The sequence below is a fragment of the Petaurus breviceps genome, unplaced genomic scaffold (genome assembly GCF_028583685.1).
Source record: "Petaurus breviceps papuanus isolate PSGF00001 unplaced genomic scaffold, PetGlider_PUasm1.0 229, whole genome shotgun sequence".
Taxonomy (NCBI): Eukaryota; Metazoa; Chordata; class Mammalia; order Diprotodontia; family Petauridae; genus Petaurus; species Petaurus breviceps.
Window position 1 is genome coordinate 5,372,790 of NW_027185903.1, and position 22,213 is coordinate 5,395,002.

Here is a 22,213-nt window from a genome sequence, read left to right on the forward strand (position 1 = left end):
TCCCTCCTTCCCTTCTTCCCTCCTTTTCTTTCCTTCCTTCCTTCCTTTTCTTCTCTCTTCCTCTTTCTCTGTTTGTCTCTCTGTCTCTCTCTTGTCTCTGTTTCTTTCTCTCTATCTCTCACATAAACATATTGGGCTAAGAATGCCATCAGTAACCTAACTCTCCCTTTCCATGTATCTGATTAGTTAAGGATCATACAGTATTAGAGCTGGAAGGGGCCTCACAGATAATCTGTACATTTCTCTTATTTGACAAGTAAGGAAACCAAAGGCAAGATCACCCTGCAAGTAAACTGTAGATCCCAGAACTCAAACCGAGGTCCTCTGACTCCTAGCCCTCTGTTGTTTCCATTACACCACACTTGATTCTTCACCTCTAACATGTCTCATGCCTGTCCCTCCTTGCCATTGTTTTTTTTTTTTTTTTGCCAGGTCTTTAGCCCTTCATGCCTTCACTCCAGTAGGTTCCTTTTTGTTCTTAATGCCTCCTGTTCCTCTTCCTGCCAACCCATCCTGTACATTGTTACCAGTAACATCTTCCAATAATGTTATTTTCATGATCTCCCATCACTACAGTCTATCCCACCCCCTAACAATGGGATCAAGTACAGACTCTTTATTGTGGCAATTACAAGATCCTGTGACTTTATCATTTAGGGCTAAGTGGACCTTAGAGGTCATAATGGTAAAGATGAAAAAGCTGAAGCCCAGGGCTGTTGAATAATTTGCCAAAGGCAGTATAGTTGACACAGCTGAGATTTTAATACAGGTCCTCTGATCCTAAATGCATGTACTCTTTATCCTACACTACACTGAATTCAACATCTTTTACAAGCTTAACCTTTTGGGTTTTATGTATTAATGTTCCTACCTGAATTTAGCTACAGCCAGTTTGGTCTTTTCACTTTTCCTTGAATATATTTTACACATTCCTACCCTTTTGGTTTGTTCATGTCATTCTCCCACTTGGAATGAGCCAAGTTTCTAGTTTCTTTTTTGGCTATTTATAATCATCCTTCAAGGTTTAGCTGAAGCTCTACCTCCTTCGTGAAGCTGACTGTATTCGCACCCACCTAATTCCTTATATAGAGCCTTGATTGAGGCGGGTATGTTATTTGTGATGGGATAGGGACTAGATCATATGATTTCATTGGCAATTTATAAAAGGAAATAGAAATTTTGATCTTCCCTAAGAAATTTCCTTAAAATGAGAAATGTGCATTACATTTTCCAAATCAGTGGGGTCATGTGCAGCATTTTACTAATACAGTAGTTGAAACAGAATATATGAGGCATTCAGTCATATGGGGAAATGTAAGCTTAGCCATAGCTGTTCAACATAGTCCATACCTGACAATATCATGAACACAAAAATTCTTCTAGTGACAGGACCATCTTAATGGACGATGATCATAGTCAAGACTCAGAAACCAAGTTAACGAAAGGAGCAGTCCTTCTCATCTTATTTAGTATAAAAGATGTGACAATAAAGTAACAAAATAATTTTTTAAACAAGTATGCCAGTATTTAAATGGTCAAAGTATTTATTCTAAAGTTCTATAAAATTAGTCACCACAGGAAGTTATGTACTTTTTATATTTATCTCATTGCTTAAAATATGTTTGCACTTTCTCTTTGGGAATCATTTTTAAAGATATCTCCTAAGCAATATGCCAAAAAACAACCAAACTAAAAAGACCAGCCTTCCTTTATATGTAACTAAATAAAACTGTTAAAGTTATCAGTCACATAAGACAGGGCACTTCATAATTTATAGACATTTTTAAAAATCAAGGCACCTCCATTATACCAGAATTTAAACACCAATTAAGATTAATCAGTAAACATGAAGTGCCTATCATGTATCAGATACTCTCCAATGTGCTGAGGACACAAAAAGACACAAAAGGCAGTAGTCCCTGCTCCCACAGAGCTCACGATCTAATGAGTGAAATAACAAACAAATATATGCAAACAAGCTACATACTGGATAAATAAGAAATTATTAACTAATGGAAAGCCCTAGAGTTAAGAGGAAATGAAAACAGCTGGGATATCTAAACCATAATTCCGTAGCATTTGAAAACAATTCCCAAAGAGGAAATTCAGAGACATCTTCGCCAAAAGCAGTCTAATTCAGTTGTTCATTCAACAAATAGTTATTAAATGCCTTCTATGAGCAGAGCACTGTTTTAGGTGCTGGGGGAAATAAAAATTTTAACTAAAGCCCTTTTAGAGCTCATCTCATTGGAATTAGTGTGTAGTCCCAAGAAAGCTCTTTTGGAAGGTTTAAATTTAGACCTTTTGGTATAGATATTAAAAATATTCTATCCAATCCCTTAGGGAGGTATCAAGTATATCGTGTAAGCTGCATTGCATCAGAGAATCAAGTAGCAAAAGTATTTACTCTTCTACTTAGGAATCATGTTGCCTTGGCCACAACAGACATGTTGACCTGGGTGATTTTTCACCTTCCTTCCAAATCTAACATAGTTGCTTGGTTTCATTGCCATACCATATATGTTTCCATGGCAGATAAATTATTTTGCAGTGCCTATTCTGATAACCTAGTGATCTCAAGGAGGTAATGTACAGTCATTTCTTTCCCAGTTGAAAGAGAGTAATTTAAGCAGGTTGTAAGTTAAGTAAGGAAAAATTTGTCTCTTGTTATGTATTTTTCAGGTGACATTTATCCAAATAAAACTGGTGTTTTGAAATTATTTTTTAAAAAAAAGCTCAAACCCAGGGCAAAGAATTTAGCTATAGGTGCAAATAAGTGGTTATTTTTATGAGAATTCAAATGTTTTGTCTTTAGTTTTAGTTCCAGTTTTCTTCATTTTCCTTTGACTGTGTAGTTAACATCTTCAAAGACATTTTATGTTAAGCTTATTTCAAGAATGAGTTCAGATGATTTGGTTTTTTTTTTTAACTTTTGTTGTAAAACTGTAGTTAAAAAAAGACCATTCATTAGTTTCTAATGCCTGCATCTTTGGAAATGCTTTCTTTATTTAGAGACTTAAGAACCTGGTGCCTCGGCAAACTGACTTGAACCTAAAACGGGTTTCAGAAAAGTTTCAAGCAAAGTTTAAACAGATGGAAGAAAAAATTAATCGTGTACATTTTGAAAATGTTGAAAAAATTCAAAAGTTAAAGGAAGAACAAAGAATACAAGATCTTGAAAAGGTTCCATAAAACTTTTATTAAGAAAAAATTTTGATGCAATAGGTCAAAGATAATCACATGTGGTGCCGATTGTAATTTCCTGCCTATAGCGTGTACTTGATATGAATGCTGACGTGTAAAGCCAAATTTCTCAAATGCATATCATCTGTCATCTTCTCAGTGCTTTTGGAGATCATTTCTAGACACTGTTGTTTTCTGGAGGGGTAAGGAGAATTCCTCCTGCATATCTTGACAGAGCCAGCCACTGAGATCTTGGGAGTAGCCACCTTTCACAGAAGGGTGGGCCCTTCCATCATTATCAAGATAAAAGGCTTATGAGGCCTGTCACTGAAAGAGAAAGAAAAAGTGGCTATTAGGGCTATTAGGATCTGCTCCTGTTAGGGCATCTCCTCGCTCTGTCATGCACTCTTTCTTGTAGTGGTAGCCTTGCTTGCTTTCTCTCCCCTCTCCTCACCCCCTTACCCCTTTAGTCTATTCCTCTAGATCTCCTTTATTCCCCTTAGAAACTGCCTCAGCTGCCTCTTGCCATCCTTCACCACTTTTCTTTGACCACCCACCCACCAGACCTAAAATTTCTTTAAATGATCTTTAATGAATCCATGTACCTTTTTAGAATTGAATAAGAAAATAGCATATGAAATCATTGAAGACCTTTTGGGGAATTTCAGGATGGTGGGTACCTGGGAAGTATAAACTATAGGCACAAAATTATAGTTCTCATTCCTATTGCACTAAAAATCTGTTTTTCTTTTTTTCTTCTTGTGTTTATAATGCTAAGAAACTAACACCTATGATCTGAATGTGATTTAATTAATAGATATCTGGATAAGGAATGGTTCAATGCCCATCCTCAAAGGAAAATTTTTAAAAGACAAATAAAACTAGAAAATTTTGTGATTCAGATAAAACAAAGAGAGCAGAGAATTGGGTTTCCCAACTGCACACTATTTCAGCAGCTGCTTATGTTTAAGAAGGAACACTGAGCATTTTGTCAGAGTATTGCTTGCATTGCAGTGAGAGTGCAATTCTCCACTTATATTCTACTAAATAATTTAATTAAAACAGACTGCCAATGTCTAGTACTAAATTTAAAACCAAAACTCCTAAGGGAAGAGGTGGGGAGAGGGGAGGGGAGAGAGACAGTAGGAGGGAGGAGAGACACAGAGAGAGAGACACACACACAGAAAGGAGAGAAAGAAAAAAAAGAGAGAGAGAGGACAGAGAGAGAAAGAGAGAGAAACACCAATAATTTTTTTAAGCCATCATTATTTTTTTGTAAGACAAAGCTAATGTAACCAAATAAGGCTTATGGGGTTTTTTCCCCCTGTGAGGAAAAGAATATTGATTTAGAAGATAAAAGCTTATAGTGATACACATACACACACAGACACATACACAGACGTACATATATACAAATACTCTTTATCTTCCTAATTCTCATTTTTCTCAAGAAGACATGAATTTTCATGATTCATTTCAGACATTATAAATCTACTACTAAATGCAAAAAAAAGAGAAAGGAAATGGCAGAAAACTAAGCTTTTAGAATTATTAGCATAGCAAATGGATTACTAACTTTTTGAATGACCCTAAGAAAGCATTTTATATATACTCACTGCCTCCATTTCCTCACATCTCACTCCACTTTTGCCATCTAACTTCTAATCTTAGTTACCAAAACTTAAGTGTTTAAGGTTATGAAGGACCTTTCCGTTGCTAAATCCAGTCACCTTTTCTTGAATTCTCTTTAGTTTTGGACTGTGTTGGCTACTCCCTATTATGGGGTACTTTTTTTTTTTAACTTTTGCCTTCTATGGCAATTCTCTCTCTTGATTTTCTTCCTGTCTGTCTAATCTTTCTGCATCACTCTTGCTAGATTATCATCTATTTCCTACCCACTTCATATAGATATATCATTAGGGCTCTGTCCCATTTCCTGTCTCCCTTTCTGTTTTGTCCTTTCTTATCTGCTTTCATGGATGTATCATCTCCACTGAGGTGACTCACACATCTGTATATCCATTTCACATCTCTCCTGAACCTGAGTCTGCTGTTATCACCAGCCCGTTGGATTTCTCCTAGAAGACCAGTAGGCATCTCAAACTCAACCTGTCCAAAATGGGACTGATTTTTCTTCCCCCCTCCAAAAAACACCATTCACCCAAACTTGTCCATTTCTATTGAACTGAATTTTAGTGGTTTTTTTAAATCTTAACATTTTGTCTGATAAGTTAATGTTACTTATCTGAAGACAATAATAATTTGAGTCAGTTTATGTTTTAGACTAATTTTAAAGAATTTCGGACATTTTACTAAGATAACCACATGATTATTATAAGAAACTGCCTAGTTTGCAATTTAAAAAACCCTTTTAATGTTAAATTTCAAAAGCATATTATTATTTCTTTACCATGCCCTACTAATTCTATTTTCACAAAATAATTATTTCTTGCATATAAGAAATGATGGCCACTGATAGTTAAGAATTTGGAATAAACTCTGAAATACATTGTTTAAATGTTGTTGAATTGTTGGTAGGCTGATTAATTGATCTGGATTCGGCAGGAATGTTCAGATAAATGCCTTTCTATCTTGATAGATGTATTTTTCTGCCAGTATTCCACAAGGATGACAGTATGTAATCACTTTCCCATCATGAGATGAACTAGGAACTACATCTTTCCTATCCTTCAAGGAGTTGTCAGGACAACCCAACCACTACTTTCATAAAATATCAAAGAGAGGTTGGCAAGCATAGTTTACTTGATAGTATATTGCTTTTTGAAAAGATCTTATAAGTTAAAAGTTTTACAATATTTGTTATATATATATAAAGAACATTAATTTCTTTGATCTGTGCTATGAAATTTTCTGTGGATAAATTTTAAATAGAATGTTGTGGATCCTTCTGAAGTAGCGACAAACAGATTAACTTTATATGTAAATACACAGCATCGCTTGGGCAGAAGACGGCAGCATGAAATGATGGCTAGAATTCAAGCAGCCATTTTACAGATTCCCAAAGTATTACCAAACCGTACTTTGAAATCTATTGAAAGACACAAAATGTTGATGAAGAAAAAAGAGGCAGAGGTTAGTGATCATCTTTATTTTTTACAATTTCCTATGTCATTGCCTAAGTGTGGAATTTTTAAAGGATAACGTAATTTAATGTATAGTGATTTAAAAAATGCTGTAAATATTATATAATCCCTCAATTTTTTTCTTTCTACCATGTTTTTTTTGTCCCTACCAACAATTATTAGTGAAGTTCACACCTATTTATGCACATCTAACCTACTTTATTTGGATGTTCTGATTAAACCAAAGAATCATAAAGCTTAAAGGGACTAAATAATTTATTTTACCCAAACCACATACTTTACAGTTGAGGAAACTGAGGCCCACAAAAGTGAAATGACATTTTTGTCTCTGCTTTAGTTTGTTTTACCTGAGAAAATAAGGGCAATAAGATATGTACAACTTACCTCATGGAATTGTGGTCAAGATCAATTGAGCTAATCTTTCTGTTACCCCATTTGGGGTTTTCCTGGCAAAGATACTACAGTGGTTTGCCATTTCCCTCTCCAGCTCATTTTACAGATGAGAAACTGAGGCAGACAGGGTCACAGAGCTAGTTAAGTGTCTGAGGTCAAATTTGAACTCAGTTCTTCCTGACTCAAGGCCATGGATTCTATCCACTGTGTTCCCTAACTGCCCTTTATAACTCTACTGATCTATCAAGAGTTTTGATTTTATCTGTGTAAGACCTTGGATAAAAGAAACACACATGTATGTATACATACACATGTGCACATGCTTATATGTGCACATATACACACATGCACGTATATAGACATACACACATATATGGTTTCCCTAAACCTGTTAGTAATTACACTAGATGGGCATAATCTAATTGCATTTGGAGTAGAGGAATGGAACCTACTTTTGATATAGTCTATTGGACTTCCCACACCACATGAGACAACTAGATGGCTCAATGGACAGAGTGACTGGGCCTGGAGTCAGGAAGAGTTGAGTTCATATGGAGCCTACTTAGGTGATCGTGGGCCAATCACTTCATCTCTGTTTGCCTCAGTTTCTTCAGGTGTGAAATGGGGAAGTACCTTTATCCTGTGGTTGAGAGGATCAGATAAGATAGTATTTTTAATATGCGCCTAGCATATAATGGATGCTACATACTGTTTTTATTGTTAATATTACTATTATTATTGCTACAGACAGTAAGCTGTTAACTGAAAATCCTTATTGCATAGCTATGTAGTACACTAAGACAAGCTATTTTTCTTAGGAATTTCCCTTTGAATTTTGTAATATTAAAAAATTTTTACCAAACTTAGAAAAAGACTGAGGTTTTTTTTTTTTTTTTCAGATTTCATTCAATACAAAGTTCAGTTTCTTTTTTTCTTGTATGTGGTAAAAATCTCATTAAAGACTTCCTCGTTACTTATTATAAGGACATAGTACAAATGACGCTTCAGAGAAATGTTTACAGTGATTAAGAGGGGTAGATAAGGATGATACATATATTTTAAACTGGCATTATGCCCCCAAAACACACACATTATCATAATTATATCAGGTCCTAGAAGGATTTGTTCTTTGATAAAAATGTTCCACATGTCACTATCATACACAGAATTTTGATCTGGATGGAATATAGGTAAGACTGAATATGACTATTCTCCTGATCTCTTAAGCAACATTTAAATTACTAAAAGTAAGAAAACAATATTCCTTTTTTTTTCATTTTTCAAATGCCTTATTAACTTCTGATTTACATCATTCATTTCCGCCAGATTTTGAATTACATATTTTCTCCCCGTTTTTCCCCTACACACCACCCCAAAATAGCAGTCCCACAGGCTATCCCCTCCTCCAATCTGCTCCCTCCCATATCTTCTCCCATATCCTCCTCTACTTTTCCAGTAGGGCATGGTGGATCTCTGTGCCCCAGTGCCTGTATATCTTATTTCCCAATTACATGTAAAAACGTGTTAATAATAGTGTGTGTGTGTATATATATTTTATATATATATGTAATATATATACATACACACACATATATTTAAACATTTGATTTTAAAACTTAGAATTCCAGATTCATTCCCTTCCTCCCTTGTCACCCACCCTTACTGGAAAGATAAGCAACTCAGTATAGGTTGTACATGTGTAGCTAATGCAAAACATTACCAGAGTAGATATATTATAAAAGACTGACTATTATTTCCCTCCCTCCTATCCCACCTCCCACTTGTTCTATTATCTATTTTGATCCCATCCCTTTTCAAAAGAGGGTGCTTCCAACTTCCCTCCCCCCTCAGACTGCCCTCCCTTCCATCATCCCCCCTCTCATCCCCTTCCCCCCCACTCTCCTATAGGATGAGATACCTGATTTAGAGTGTTTGCTATTCCCTCCCCAAGCCAAATTCAATGAGAATAAGGTTGACCCATTCCCTTTTGCCTTCCTATTCTTCCCCCCCATTGTAACCATTTTCCCTTGCCTCTTCTATATGAGGTAATTTACCACATTCTGTCTCTCCCCATCTCCTCTCATTATATTCCTCTCTCACCTCTTAATTTCACATTTTAAGTATCATCCCTTACTATTCAATTGGTCCCGTGCCCTCTATCTATGTATACCTGTAAACATATATATGCACATTCACATATGTATTCATACGCCCGTATACCCTCCAATATAGACATACACACACACACACACACATATTCCCTTCAGCTATTTTCATACTGAGAAAAGTTTCATCAGTTACAATTATTGTTTTTCCATGTAGGAATGTTAATAGTTCAACTTTGATAAGTTCCTTATGATTTCTTTTCCCTGTTTACCTTCTCTTGCTTCTCGTATCTGAATGTCAAATTTTCTATTCAACTCTGTTTTTTTCATTAAGAATGCTTAAAAGGCCTCTTTTCCACTGAATCACCATATTTTCCCCTGAAACATTATATTCAGTTTTGCTGGGTAGGTGATTCTTGGTTTTAATCCCAGCTCCTTTGCCCTCTGGAATATCATATTCCAAGCCCTTCGATCCCTCAGTGTAGAAGCTGCCAGAACCTGAGTTATCCCAATTGTGTTTCCACAATATTCAAATTGTTTCTTCCTGGCTGCTTGTAATATTCTCTTCTTGATCTAGGAATTCCAGAACCTGGCTATAATATTCCTAGGAGTTTTCTTTTTGGGATCTTTTTCAGGAGGTGATCAGTAGATTCTTTCAACCTCTATTTTGCCCTCTGGTTCTAAAACATCAGGGCAGTTTTCCTTGAGAATTTCTTGGAGGATGATTTCTAGGGTCTTACTTTGATCATGGCTTTCAGGTAATCTAGTAATTTTCAAATTATCTCTCCTGGATCTATTTTCCAGGTCAGTGGTTTTTCCCATGAGATATTTCACATTGCATTCCATTCTTTCATTTGTTTGGATCTGTTTAACAGCATCTTGATTTCTCATGAAGTCACTAGCTTCCATTTGCTCCAGTCTAATTCTGAAGCAATGATTCTCCTCAGTGAGCTTTTGAGATTCTTTTTCCATCTGGCAAATTCGGCTTTTTAAGGCATTCTTCTCCTCATTGCCTTTTTGAGCCTCTTTTGCCATTTGAGTTAGTCTGTTTTTTAAGGTGTGATTTTCCTCAGTCAGGCTGTTGACTCTTATTTCATAATTTTCTTGCATTGTTCTCATTTTTCTTCCCAGTTTTTCTTCCACTTCTCTTTTGTGCCTCTTAAGGCCCTCTGTGGCCTGTAACCAGCTCGTATTTTTCTTGGAAGCTTTTGGTGCAGGAGATCTGACTTCACTGTATTCCTCCTGTTCCATGCTTTTATCCTTTTTGTCCTCAAAATAGGAGTCTAATGTTGGATTGCTTTGCTTGGTTTGCTTCCTTTGCCTGCTCATTTTACCACTCAATTACTTGACTTTTGGGCTTTTTGCCACATTAGGACTCTGCCACCAGACAGGGGAGCTTTGTCCCAAATGCTGGGGTTTTCTCAGCTGCCAGAGGTATTAGTTGGGTGTCCTCTCTGAAGCCTCCACATCCTCTGGCAAGCTGGTCACACACCCCAAGACCTCCACCCTAGACCACATTCCAGATCCAAACAGGTTAAAGCAAGAGCGATAACCCCTCAGACTGGTCGCTTGGTCTCCCTACCTCTGTAGGCCAGCAGCTGAAGCTGCCACGTAGCGGCTGCGTAGCAGCCCCTCAGCAGCTTCTTGCCACAGGGAGCAAAAACCAACACACTCCCAACTACTGGGTCCCAAAGTCCACACTGCATCGACCTTTCACTTTGTCCTTAGCATCTATGTTTTGATAATTCTGGACAGCCACAGCTGCTGGTAATCTGGAGTCCCTCCAGCTGGAGGCTGGTCAGGCCCACCCTGGGGCTAAAGACTCTGGCTCACAAAGACCTGGGCTCTGCTCCCAGAGCACTTCACTGGTCGATTCCTGCTGGCCTGCCTGGCTGTCCTCATCGGGAGGTGTAGCGGCAAGCACCCCAGCGTCCCCAGGGTGGCTGCTCACACAGGTTCTTGGATCTGCTTTGATAAAGGAAAGCAACTCAAAATGGGTTAACAAGCTTACTTTAATCAGTCAGATATGTATAATTTACCTAGTTCAGGGGAAAAAGGTCAGCACCCTGAACTTCAGAATATACAGACAGAATTATCAAGACAGAGAAACAGATCAAGTAGACAGTTTCCAAACTGTCCAACCATTATATCCATACCAAATCAACATCTGGGTATTTCAAGGCCGGGGGACCCTGGACAATGGCTTCCCAAAGTTTCATCTGATCAAATCACAGAACACTTCTCAAAGTGAGCCCCAAAACAAAGCTACACATCAGGGCTTATATAGCCTTCTCCTGGCTCAGAGAATGTAACAACCTTATTGACTCACTGGCCAATCAAGAAGTATCTACTGAAAAACAAGCCTCCTACCCCAGGCTCCAGGTGCACTTTAGCCTAGGTGCAGGGAAGATCTTAAAAATTTACATTCCCATTACAGGAGGTTAGCTTCTCTGTGTCATTTTGTGGGTTCTGTAGCTCCAAAGTTTGTTCAGAGTCCCCTTTTACATGAATTGCAGGTGGTAGGAGCTGTGGAGGCCCTGTTTCTACCAATATTCTTTTTTTTTTTTTAAATAAATTCTGTAATTCAGTCTTTTCACTAATTCAACCTGGCTTTAAACATAATTTGCACAAATTAATGTGATATAACTATAACCTAATATGCATATACTTTATAAATTCTAATATGTAGTTGAGTGCCTTTGTGTTTTTTACTGACAGTATATGTTTTCTTTAGGATGTGCTTAATGAAATTAAGACCTTTGAATTGCTAATAAAAAAGGAGATTGAGGCCAAAGACAGGTAAGATATGAACTAGCTTAATAACTGTGTTTTGCTGTAAAAACTTTTATCTAATGGAAGCTGACATTCTAATAGAGGAGTAAACAGGGGCATGCTGAAGCCAGTTCACACCATCTCCTAAAAGTTAATTATTAAATTTTGAGTTTGAGCATTTATATTTGGAAATTCACAAATGCTACAAATCAAGGTTTGATTTATTGTTTTGTTGTTTGTCTAGACTTAGGAAAATGATGGAGAAAATGTTAATATTTCAAATTAAACTTTAAAATGTGTTATATACAAAATTTTCCCCTAGAGATCCATTTGCTCAGCATTTACCAGCACATCCGTAGCAATATGTCACATAAATCATGATACATAATACTGCATGATAAGTGCAGTAGAATTATGTCAAATAAATTGCCTTGGGAGGTTAAAAGGGAAAAAGACTGATACCATTGGGGGTGGGGCATGGATTAAGACTGGATATGGTATTTATTTGATTTGAACCTTGAAGGATGGTAGTAGCTCAACAAGTGAAGAGAATTATGATGTCATAGGCTTTGGGAATAGTATGTGAGCAAAGGCACATAGGATAAAAAGTGCAGATTGTGTTTGAATACCAGAATAATTTAGTTAGTTAACATATAAAGTGAGGGGAGAGTAGTATAATGAAATAAGACTAAAAAACTAGGCTGATGTTAGTATGTGGAGAGCCTTCAAGGCCATATAGGAGTTTGCTTTCTACTCTGTAGGAGTCAAGGAACTATACTTGAGGATTTGGAGCAGAGGACCAAAGCATAAAGGCTGGTCTGGCTAGCAATATAGAGGAGACATTAGGGGAAAAGTGAGAGGAAGCCTTCTTAGAATACAGACAGTTCACAGGTCCAAAGACCTAGAGCATCGAAGAACACATTATAGAAGCAATAGAAAATTTAATCAGAGAAGATGACAGTAATGAAATATAACAAAGCTTAGAGGATACAACTAAAGCAGTTCTGCAGTAAAAACTTATATCCCTAAATTATTTCTTGAGCAAAAGAGAAAGAAAACAAATCAATGAAATTGGCGTGCAATTTTAAAAAATCCTGAGCAACAAAAATGGAGAGAAAAAAAAAACCTAGCTAACAGTGGAAATTATGGCAATTAAAGAAGAAACTAACTCAATTGAAATTTTTAAAAAGACTTCTGGATTTATAAATAAAATTAGGAGCTATTTTTTTTTTTTTTTTTTGCTTTTTGGAGGGCAATTGGGGCTAAGTGACTTAAGTGACATGGTTAGTTTTTGTGTTAAGTGTCTAAGGCCAGATTTGAACTCAGGTCCTCCTGACTCCAGGGCCAGTGCTCTATTCACTGTGCCACCTAGCCACCCCAGGAGCTAATTAAAAAAAAAACTAATCAAATAAACACTTAACTATTCTTATTTCAAAACACAGAAACAATTGATCATGTCAGAAAGAAAACAATATTTTGAAGAGGAAATTAAATTATTAGAAGCTATTTTGCCCAATCATATGCTAGCAGAATTGATAACTTACAGAGATGAATACTTAATGGAAACATAAAGTATTCACTAACAAAAGAAGAAACTAATTAAATAACATTTAAATAATGGAGCTAGGTGGTGCAGCGACAGAAGGCCTAGAATCAGAAATTTGAACCTGAGTCCAGATTCTACCTCAAACACCTACTAGCTGTGTTACCCTGAGCACTTTGCCACTTATCCTCTGTTTGCCTCAGTTTCCTCAACTGTAAAACAGGGATAAATATAATACCTATATCCCAGGGTTGTTAGGAGGATCAAATGAGGACTCTCCTGGCTCTAGGGTGTGGCTCTCTCCATTAGTGCCATTAGATAATTACCCAATTCTCCTAGAGTTTGGTCATCCAGGACCATGAGGACAGTACTAACCACAGTATAACCACAGTTAATGAGGTCTACTGAAGAAAAGGACAGAGGCTTTCCCTAATGGGGATGTCCCTAATCAGGACTTTTGGTCTTGACTAGATGTCCCCAGTGATTCATCAAATCAGTTAGAAACTGCTCATGAGGGACAGCTATGTGACACAGTGAATAGAGCATCATCCCAGGAATCAGGAGAACCTGAATTCACATCCAGCCTCAGACACTTAACACTTACTAGCTGTGTGACCTTGGACAAGTCACTTACCCCCAACTGCCCTGCCTTCCCCCCTCCAAAAAGAAAAAAGAAACAGCCATCGTCAATATAGCAGTAATAAACATTGGCACATGTATAAAAAATAAATCGACTTTTTTCAAGTATCTCTCGATCTAACATGAAAAACATTCTTTTTTAAAAAAAATTGTTTTCTGTTGTGATTTGTTATGAGGATCAAATGAGGACTCTTCTGGCTCTGTGATATGGCCCTCTCCATCAGTGCCATTGGATAATGTAAACTCCTTGAGGGCACAGTGCCTTACATATGTGATGATGCTTCATTTTTCAGTCATATCTGACTTTTCATGACTCCATTTGGGGTTTTTTTTTTTGGCAAAGATACTGTGGTAGTTTGCTATTTCCTTCTCCAGCTCATTTTACAGATGATGAAACTGAGGCAAAAAGGGTTAAGTGACTTGCCCGGGGTCACACAGCTACTTATTGTCTGAGGTCAGATTTTAATTGGACAAGAGATGAGTCTTCCTGACCTTAGGCCAGGCACTCTCTCCAACATGCCACCTAGCTGCCCTGCCTTACATATAGCAAGTACTTAATAGAAGCTTGTTGGGTTGCCTTCAGTTTATTCAGAAGGTATTGTAAGAATTGAGATTTTTTTTTCTGTTATACAACTGGCCAATTTATCTTTGCCTTTTTGCATAAAGTAGGAAATTCTGTTCCAACCCTCCAAATGACCCACTATAAGTTATGTGGGCTAAGGAACTGAGAAAGCTCCATTTTGTTTTAGAGCTCCTTGGGAAGAGATTAAACTGAGCTGGGCCTACTCTGGGAGTAGGTGGCATGCTGAATAAGACTTGTTTTGTGGTCTGGATCTTCGAGATATCAAGAAGCAATTGTACTATTGCAGAATATAGTCTCTGTAGTTACCATTAAATTAAGTTACACATCATAAGGTGGGGAAGGAATAGCAGTACTGTCTCCTTCCCCAGTCCCAATTGGCAATATTTATATATCACTTTAAGATTTACACAACCATTTACATATGTTATTTCATTTGATTGTCACAATAAACCTGTGAGGTAGGTGCTATTATTTTCCCCATTTTATAGATGAGGAAACTGAGACTGGCAGAGATTAAGCAACTTCCCCAGGGGCATACTGCTAGTAAGTGCCTGGGATAAAATTTGAACTCAGGTCTTCCTGACTCTAGCTCTAATATTCTACTCCAGTATTCCACCCAGCTGTCTTCTAGACCCAAACCACATCTAGTAACTGGTATCGTGGAAATGTACTTGGTTTACTTTTGTAGAGACAGTACCTTCCCTGTCTCCTGAATTGTAAATAGCCTGAATGCTACTGCTTCAGTGATGGGACAAGGACCTGATCCAGAGGCCTGGAAAGGGGGGAAGAGTAGGGGAAATCAAAGAACAGTAGAACAGAAACAGTGAGAGTGAGTAATGAGAGAGATGAGAAGGAACTTGTAGTAGGGTAGACAGTGTTGTAATGGAAGAGTCAAAAAGAAGGGAGGTCTGGAAATAAAGGTCAGGGCTAAGGTATGAAGATAGGGGCATCACAGTACTGAGCTTCTTCTGTTTGGTTGAATGTCAACGTTCCAGAATTAATCAAGGATTACCCTCCCCTTTCCCCCAAAAAAACACATCTATTAAGTTATTATAGCATTCCTCCATATGTAGAAATACACAAATTACAATATTATCTCTTTTGTAAAAATTATTTTTCCTAGTGCATCAAAAGTTCCTACAGCAACCCAGACAACAGCTGACTTGTTAAGCACTTATTCAGATGAGGAGTACATGAAAAAAATTCAAAAACGCCTAGAGGAAGATACCTTAGCACGAGAACAAAGGGAGAAAAGAAGAAGGAAATTGTTAATGGATCAGTTAATAGCCCATGAAGCACAAGAGGTAAGATTATGTAAGCTTAGGTTCCTTAATAACACAAAATTGCAAACTCTGTTTCATTTTTTCAATTTTAAAGTATTTTACTTTTATTTACTTTATAAATTTGAGATCTCTTTTTTTCAGTGTTCTTAATATTCTGAAATAGTTTAAGATCTGAAAATAACAGCAAATCTCTTTGGATAAAACAAAAGCTATGCAAACTGTTTATAAGGGTTTGGGTTCTTTTTTTTTAAATCTATACAGTTCATTTATTATAAATGTAGATAGGAAAAGTTTCTTTCTAAACAATATAGAAAAACTTTGATTTCCTAACTGTTAGTTAATAAAATTAACATGTATGTTTAAAACTTTTCAGTTTTCAGTCACCATTGTTTATTTAAAGGTGGGACTTTGTAAGAATTATATTCTTAGTATATGTTATAGTATTTTTTTAAATTAGCTCATAAGGCTCTAAGATCAACAATAATAATTTTAAAGCAAATATCCATTTAAAATTTTATTAACTATTAATCTATTAAAACAATAATCTCTTAATTATTATTGTGGGCATTTCAGAACGTAACTTTTCCATACATTACAGGGTAGCTAATTACCTTGAGCTTCTATGGACAATAATATTCATTGCCCAGTGGCCATGTTTCTGGTAATGGGTCTCTCCATACATGTGTTTATTGGTCTTGAGCAGGTTTGTAAAGGAAGCTTTTCTGTCTTTTTACAGAACCCTCTAGAACTTGCCTCCACTGGCATATACTTTAGGAAGGTGATCTTCAAGGTATAATGTAATATCAAAATATCACTTTAGTGTAGGTTCATTTTCTATAATTTTATCTCTCTCAAATTATATGTGGATATATAGTTATATATAGTCATGTAATTATATACGGATATATAATACATGTATATATGTATATAAATATATATGTTTGTGTTTGTATCCAAAAACCATCTCTCATTCTTCCTTATGGCATGGATATTAAATTCATGATCACATGAACACACATGAACATTATCATCATTAACATTCTATGTTGGCCATAGAAATGTCTATTGTCCTCTAAGGCTGGAATAGAAAAATTTCAAGATCTGGCAGCTTCTACCATGCTGGAAAGGTTCCAGATATTGTTCCAGGAAAAGAATATATCTGAGTCTTGAGACCAAACTAGCTTAATGCAAAGAAGCAATTCACCCCTTAGAGTAGCCAATTAATGGAGAATTTTTTGACCATAGCAACCCATGAAACAAAGAAAAATACAAAGTGGCCCTTAGTTTGTGCACCTGCCCTTGCCACACTTCCCATCCACCTACCCTTGCATTTCTCTAGTGGTCATGGTAGGCTAGCAGAAAAGAGAACAGAGGGCATTAGCAATCACCTGATTTCCAGACCATCACTAAACATTAACTTACTTGTTAGTATAATAAATGTGAGAGATTGTGTCCCATGGAAAGTCCATAGTGGTACAATGAGAGGCACTAAATCAAATCAACCCTGGTATCTTCATGATTAAAGAAGACAGAGGGAAGAAGGAATCAGAATTACACAGAAAAAGGACTCATAGGTTCTCCTTGCATACGCAAACACAGGAGCTGCTGGTTTTGGCTTTGTCTTCTGCACAGAAATAACAAACAGTTTCATTTCACTGGAGTGTCTGTGGTCAGCTCTTGTGTGTTCTTGATGATAATTTGCAAAAAAGGTTGCAAGGAAAATTGTGGGATCAGAAATTGAGAAGAGGCAGGGCAGAGTCAAGATGGCAGAGTAAAAGCAGGACCTCCGAGCGGCTCCAGCTTCCACCTTCCCCAATCAATGTAAAAAGGGGACCCTGACCAACTTTGGAGCTGTAGAACCCACGAAATGACACAGAGAAGCTAACCTCCCGCTGAAGACAGCCCAGCAAGCCAGCAGGCATCAGCCAGAGCAGCACTCTGGGAGCCAAGACTAGGCCCACGTGAGCTGGAGGTTTTAGCCCCAGGACTGGTCTGACCAGACACTGGCCAGAGGGCCTCCAGATCACCAGCAGCTGTGGCCATTTCCAGAATTATCAACACATAGATATGAAGAACAAAGTGATAGGTCAGTGCAGTCTGGACTTTGGGACCCAGTAAGTGGGAGTGCATCAGCTTTTGCCCCCAAGGAGAGAAGCTGCTGAGACGCCTAGCACAACCAGCCAGTGCCACATGGCATCTTCAGCTCCTGGCCTTCAGAGTGTAGGGGGACCAAGCGACCAGTCTGAGCAGTAATCGCTCTTGCTTTAACCTGCTTGGATCTGGATTGCATTCTAGGGTGGAGGTCCTGGGGTGTGTGTCCAGCTTGCCAGAGTGTATGGAGGCCTCAGAGAGGACACCCATCTAATACCTCTGGCAGCTGAGAAAACCCCAGCATTTTGGACGAAAGCTCCCCTGTCTGGTGGCAGAGTCCTACTGTGGCAAAAAGCCCAGGGGTTAAGTAACTGAGGGGTGATATGACCAGCCAAAGGAAACAAAGCAGACAGAAGATTCCAACATTAGACTCCTATTTTGGGGACAAAAAGGAGCAAAGCATGGAGCAGGAGGAAGACAGTGAAGTCAGAACTCCTGCACCAAAAGCTTCAAAGGAAAATATGAGCTGGTTACAGGCCATAGAGGACCTTAAGAAGCAGATAAGAGAAGTGGAGGAAAAATTGGGAAGAGAAATGAGAACAATACAAGAAAATTAGGAAATGAGAGTTAACAACCTGACTGAGGAAGATACTACCTTAAAAAATAGACTAACTCAAATGGCAAAAGAGGCTCAAAAAGGCAATGAGGAGAAGAATGCCTTAAAAAGCTGAATTTGCCAGATGGGAAAAGAATCTCAAAAGGTCACTGAGGAGAATCATTGCTTCAGAATTAGACTGGAGCAAATGGAAGCTAATGACTTTATGAGAAATCAAGATGCTCTTAAACAGATCCAAACAAATGAAAGAATAGAAGGCAATGAGAAATATCTCATGGGAAAAACCACTGACCTGGAAAATAGATCTGGGAGAGAGAATTTAAAAATTATTGGACTACCTGAAAGCCATGATCAATGTAAGACCTTAGAAATCATCCTCCAGGAAGTTCTCAAAGAAAACTTCCCTCATGTTTTAGGACCAGAGGGCAAAATAGAGGTTGAAAGAATCTACTGATCACCTCCTAAAAAAGATCCCAAAAAGAAAACTCCTAGGAATATTGTAGCCAGGTTCTGGAATTCCCAGATTAAGGAGAGAATATTGCAAGCAGCCAGGAAGAAACAATTTGAATACTGTGGAAACACAACCAGGATAACCCAGGATCTGGCTGCTTCTACACTGAGGGATCGAAGGGCTTGGAATATGATATTCTGGAGTGCAAAGGAGCTGGGGTTAAAACCAAGAATCACCTACCCAGCAAACTGAGTATCATGTTTCAGGGGAAATATGGTTATTCAGTGGAATATAGGATTTTCAGGCATTCTTGATGAAAAATCCAGAGTTCAATAGAAAATTTTACATTCAGATACAAGAAGTAAGAGAAGTATGAGAAGGACTGAGCATACTGCCTTGATTAGGGAAGATGCTTAACTGAATTGTTGGGTTTGTTTGCTGGGCTGAAGTTCTGAAGATGAGGAAACCGCAAGAACTGCTACATAGCTCAGTAAGCAGAGCAAAAGAAACAAAAGAAGCAATAACCACAAAATAAAAATGAAAAATGAATATGACAAAATTAAAAGAATAAGCATGGCTTTAAAAAAGATATAGTAGAAGACACCCTTCTCACTGTTGCTTAAGTGGAAAGGCCCCTCCCCCTTTTTTTCTTCAGTACCTAGCACAAAGATGGTCATATAGAATAATACTAATAAATTCTTTTTTTAATGAGAAATTGGGGTTAAGTAACTTGCTCAAGGTTACATGGCCAGTTATAATAAATTCTAATAAATAAATAGTAATTGACTGATTGTGAGGAAGCAACTACAAAACGACCACACTCAAAACATTTATTTAACAAATGACATAAGCAAAAAGTTGAAGTCAATAAAGTTTATCTTTGATTCCTTCTACTTATAATGAGTGTTTCTTTGTTACCTTCTTATGTACCTGTTTCTGCCTCAGACATCTGACTATACAGTGGCCGTTCCCTAGACCCTTGCCCCAAGTAGCCTTCCAATAAAACTTAGATGTTAGCATGAATTAAAAATGTTTAACCTGTTAGGGTATTTGCATTTTAATAGTGAATTCTTAAAACCTGAAATCCTAATAAGTTCACAAAGAATAAAATATTAATAGTGGATTTTCATGTGCCATAACAAGTGACTGGAAGAGGAGATAGTATCTAGATCAAAGGACCCAATTTGACACCACTCAAATCATACCTCATAGGGCTGTGCCTGATTTTATATTTAGTTCTATTTATCTACTGGTAGGGCCAAGGACCATTGACAAAAAGGGGAAACAGCATATTCCAGGATTGTTTTTGTCAAATCTGTCAAAGCACAGTCAATCAAAACAGTCCAAATGCTTTTTATGTTTTTATTTTATGATCAGCATCAAATTATCTTTGGAGAGGCAAAGTAAGATGTCAGCATAGTGGGAACAGCACATGTATAACTCTTGGTGTGCATATCACAAATCTTGCAAAGATCACTTGCTGGTGTCAACTGGTCTTTACCATTTTGAGCTGATGGACAACTGAGATTTCAGGAGTTTAGAGGAAAAAGAAATATGTGTCAAAGGTTGAATAGTTCTAAGTAAATTCAACAATGACAAAAGTTGCCAGTTGGCATATGTTCCCTATGTAGAGCCGTTGTTTGCTTCCTGGGTGCTCATATGTGCATCTGGGATCTCTTTGGGTGTTGGATTACTCTGAAGGCATGCTCTTGTCTCAACTTTGTCCCTAAATGTCAGAAGACCTGTCTGTCAGTTTCTGTATGCTGACCTAGGCTGGACAAAGGACTCATTGTGACTTTTGGGGGGGGGGATTTCCCCATAAGGATTTAATTTAGTGAATTTGCTAAATGTGTTCAGAGGAATTTTGTGGATAGGAATGCCTTGCTTCCTGACATAGGATCTCAATGTACTAGTTAATTATCCCCTTACAGATTAGACATAGCTATATTTTAAAAAGTCATACCAGAATTAAATGTGGAATATAACTGGATAAAACAATGTCAAATAAATATGAGAATAATCTTTCAACAAAAAAAATTGAGAGGGCTTTAGAGATCATCTAGTCCAACTCCCTTCATGTTAAAGAGAAGGAAATGAAAACTAAGATAAATAGCTCACTTCACTGCTGTTTATTTCTGTTGCACAAGTAATAAGTGACCATTAGTATTTTGACTAAGGTCTTCCAATTTGAGATTGTGTTCTTTCTAGGGACAGCTGGGTGACCCCATGGATAGAACACTGACACTGGAATCAGGAAGACCTGAATTCAGATCTGACCACATATTCTTCCTAGCTGTGTGACCTTGGGCAAGTCCTTTAACCTCTGTTTGCCTCAATTTCCTCAGCCTTAAAGTGGAAATAATAATTGTACCTATGTCTAATAAGTGTCTGAGGCCAGATCTGAATCCAGAAATTGTTTCTGTTTTGACCAGAAACCCTGAAGGTCTTCTCTTCCCAAATTGATTTTTTTGACTAGGTAAAAGAGGCCATTCTCTGCCTCATTTCTTATCTAGCCTTAAGCACTGATTGGGCATGGCTCCAGTCAAACTGAGACCTGTTGAAGAATTTAACTTAAAAAGGCCAAGGTGTCCCACTGTGTCCAGGACCATCTGCAATAGTCCTGATCTGTATCTTGCCACTGGACCAGGATGGCCTCAGAGGAGAGAGTGAGGCTGGTGACCTTGCAAAGCCCTCCCTCAGTTAAATCCAGTTTGCTTGTATCATGGCATCTCCACCCTGATGTTGTGGTCCTCTTTGAGAATGAAGGACAAACAAGAACAACTATGAAAAGAGAACAGACAGGTTCTTTTCAGGTGATTTTCCTCAGAAAAATACATCTATATAGGGACATCAGTAACTACACATTCTGCTGTGCTTATTTGTTGTTAGCTATAAAGCATTCAATTCAATTATATCAACATTTCCTTAAAGACTTTTGACTAACAGAATTTTCCCATATTTATATTAAAAGCATACAAATTTTTTGAAATAGATTAGCTTTCTTTAACAAACCTTTGGTTAGTACTTATTAAGTGAAGCATAAAGCAGACAGTCATTTGCTTACCCTGGGTGTTCACCATTGTCATGAAGGATCTTTGGCAGAGTCCCAATGGAAGATGAATTCTTCAGGTGGTCCTGTTGGTGGAAAATATTGTGCAGATTATGTTAAATTCCAGAGCCTCCTAATTTAGATCCTTAATCTCTCAAAAGCATTAGACATAAGTATCTCTACTAGAAAAACCAAGGTGATAAAAAATGACAGTTGCCTGTCAGTCTTGTCCATCAGTAAATGTCTCCTGGACAAACCTGCAACTCGACAGGATTGGACAGGAGGAGGAGGAGAGTGGGTTCCTATGTATTTGAGAAGTTGCATCATCCTTTTAATGACTTCATGCTTCTCTCAGAAACAAAGATCCACCTTTTTAACATCAGTATTCTTCCACTGATAGG

General features: G+C 37.5%; 1 protein-coding gene across 1 annotated transcript in view; it reads left to right on the forward strand.

The window, feature by feature from the left end:
• The window catches only part of SPEF2 (sperm flagellar 2), a 221,105-nt gene that overhangs the window by 49,381 nt on the left and 149,511 nt on the right, over nucleotides 1-22,213 (forward strand). The window contains exons 4-7 of the mRNA XM_069096127.1: nucleotides 3,013-3,183; nucleotides 6,136-6,276; nucleotides 11,520-11,584; nucleotides 15,446-15,626. Of these exons, the coding sequence (XP_068952228.1) occupies nucleotides 3,013-3,183; nucleotides 6,136-6,276; nucleotides 11,520-11,584; nucleotides 15,446-15,626 (558 nt within the window). The remainder of the gene's footprint in view (nucleotides 1-3,012; nucleotides 3,184-6,135; nucleotides 6,277-11,519; nucleotides 11,585-15,445; nucleotides 15,627-22,213) is intronic.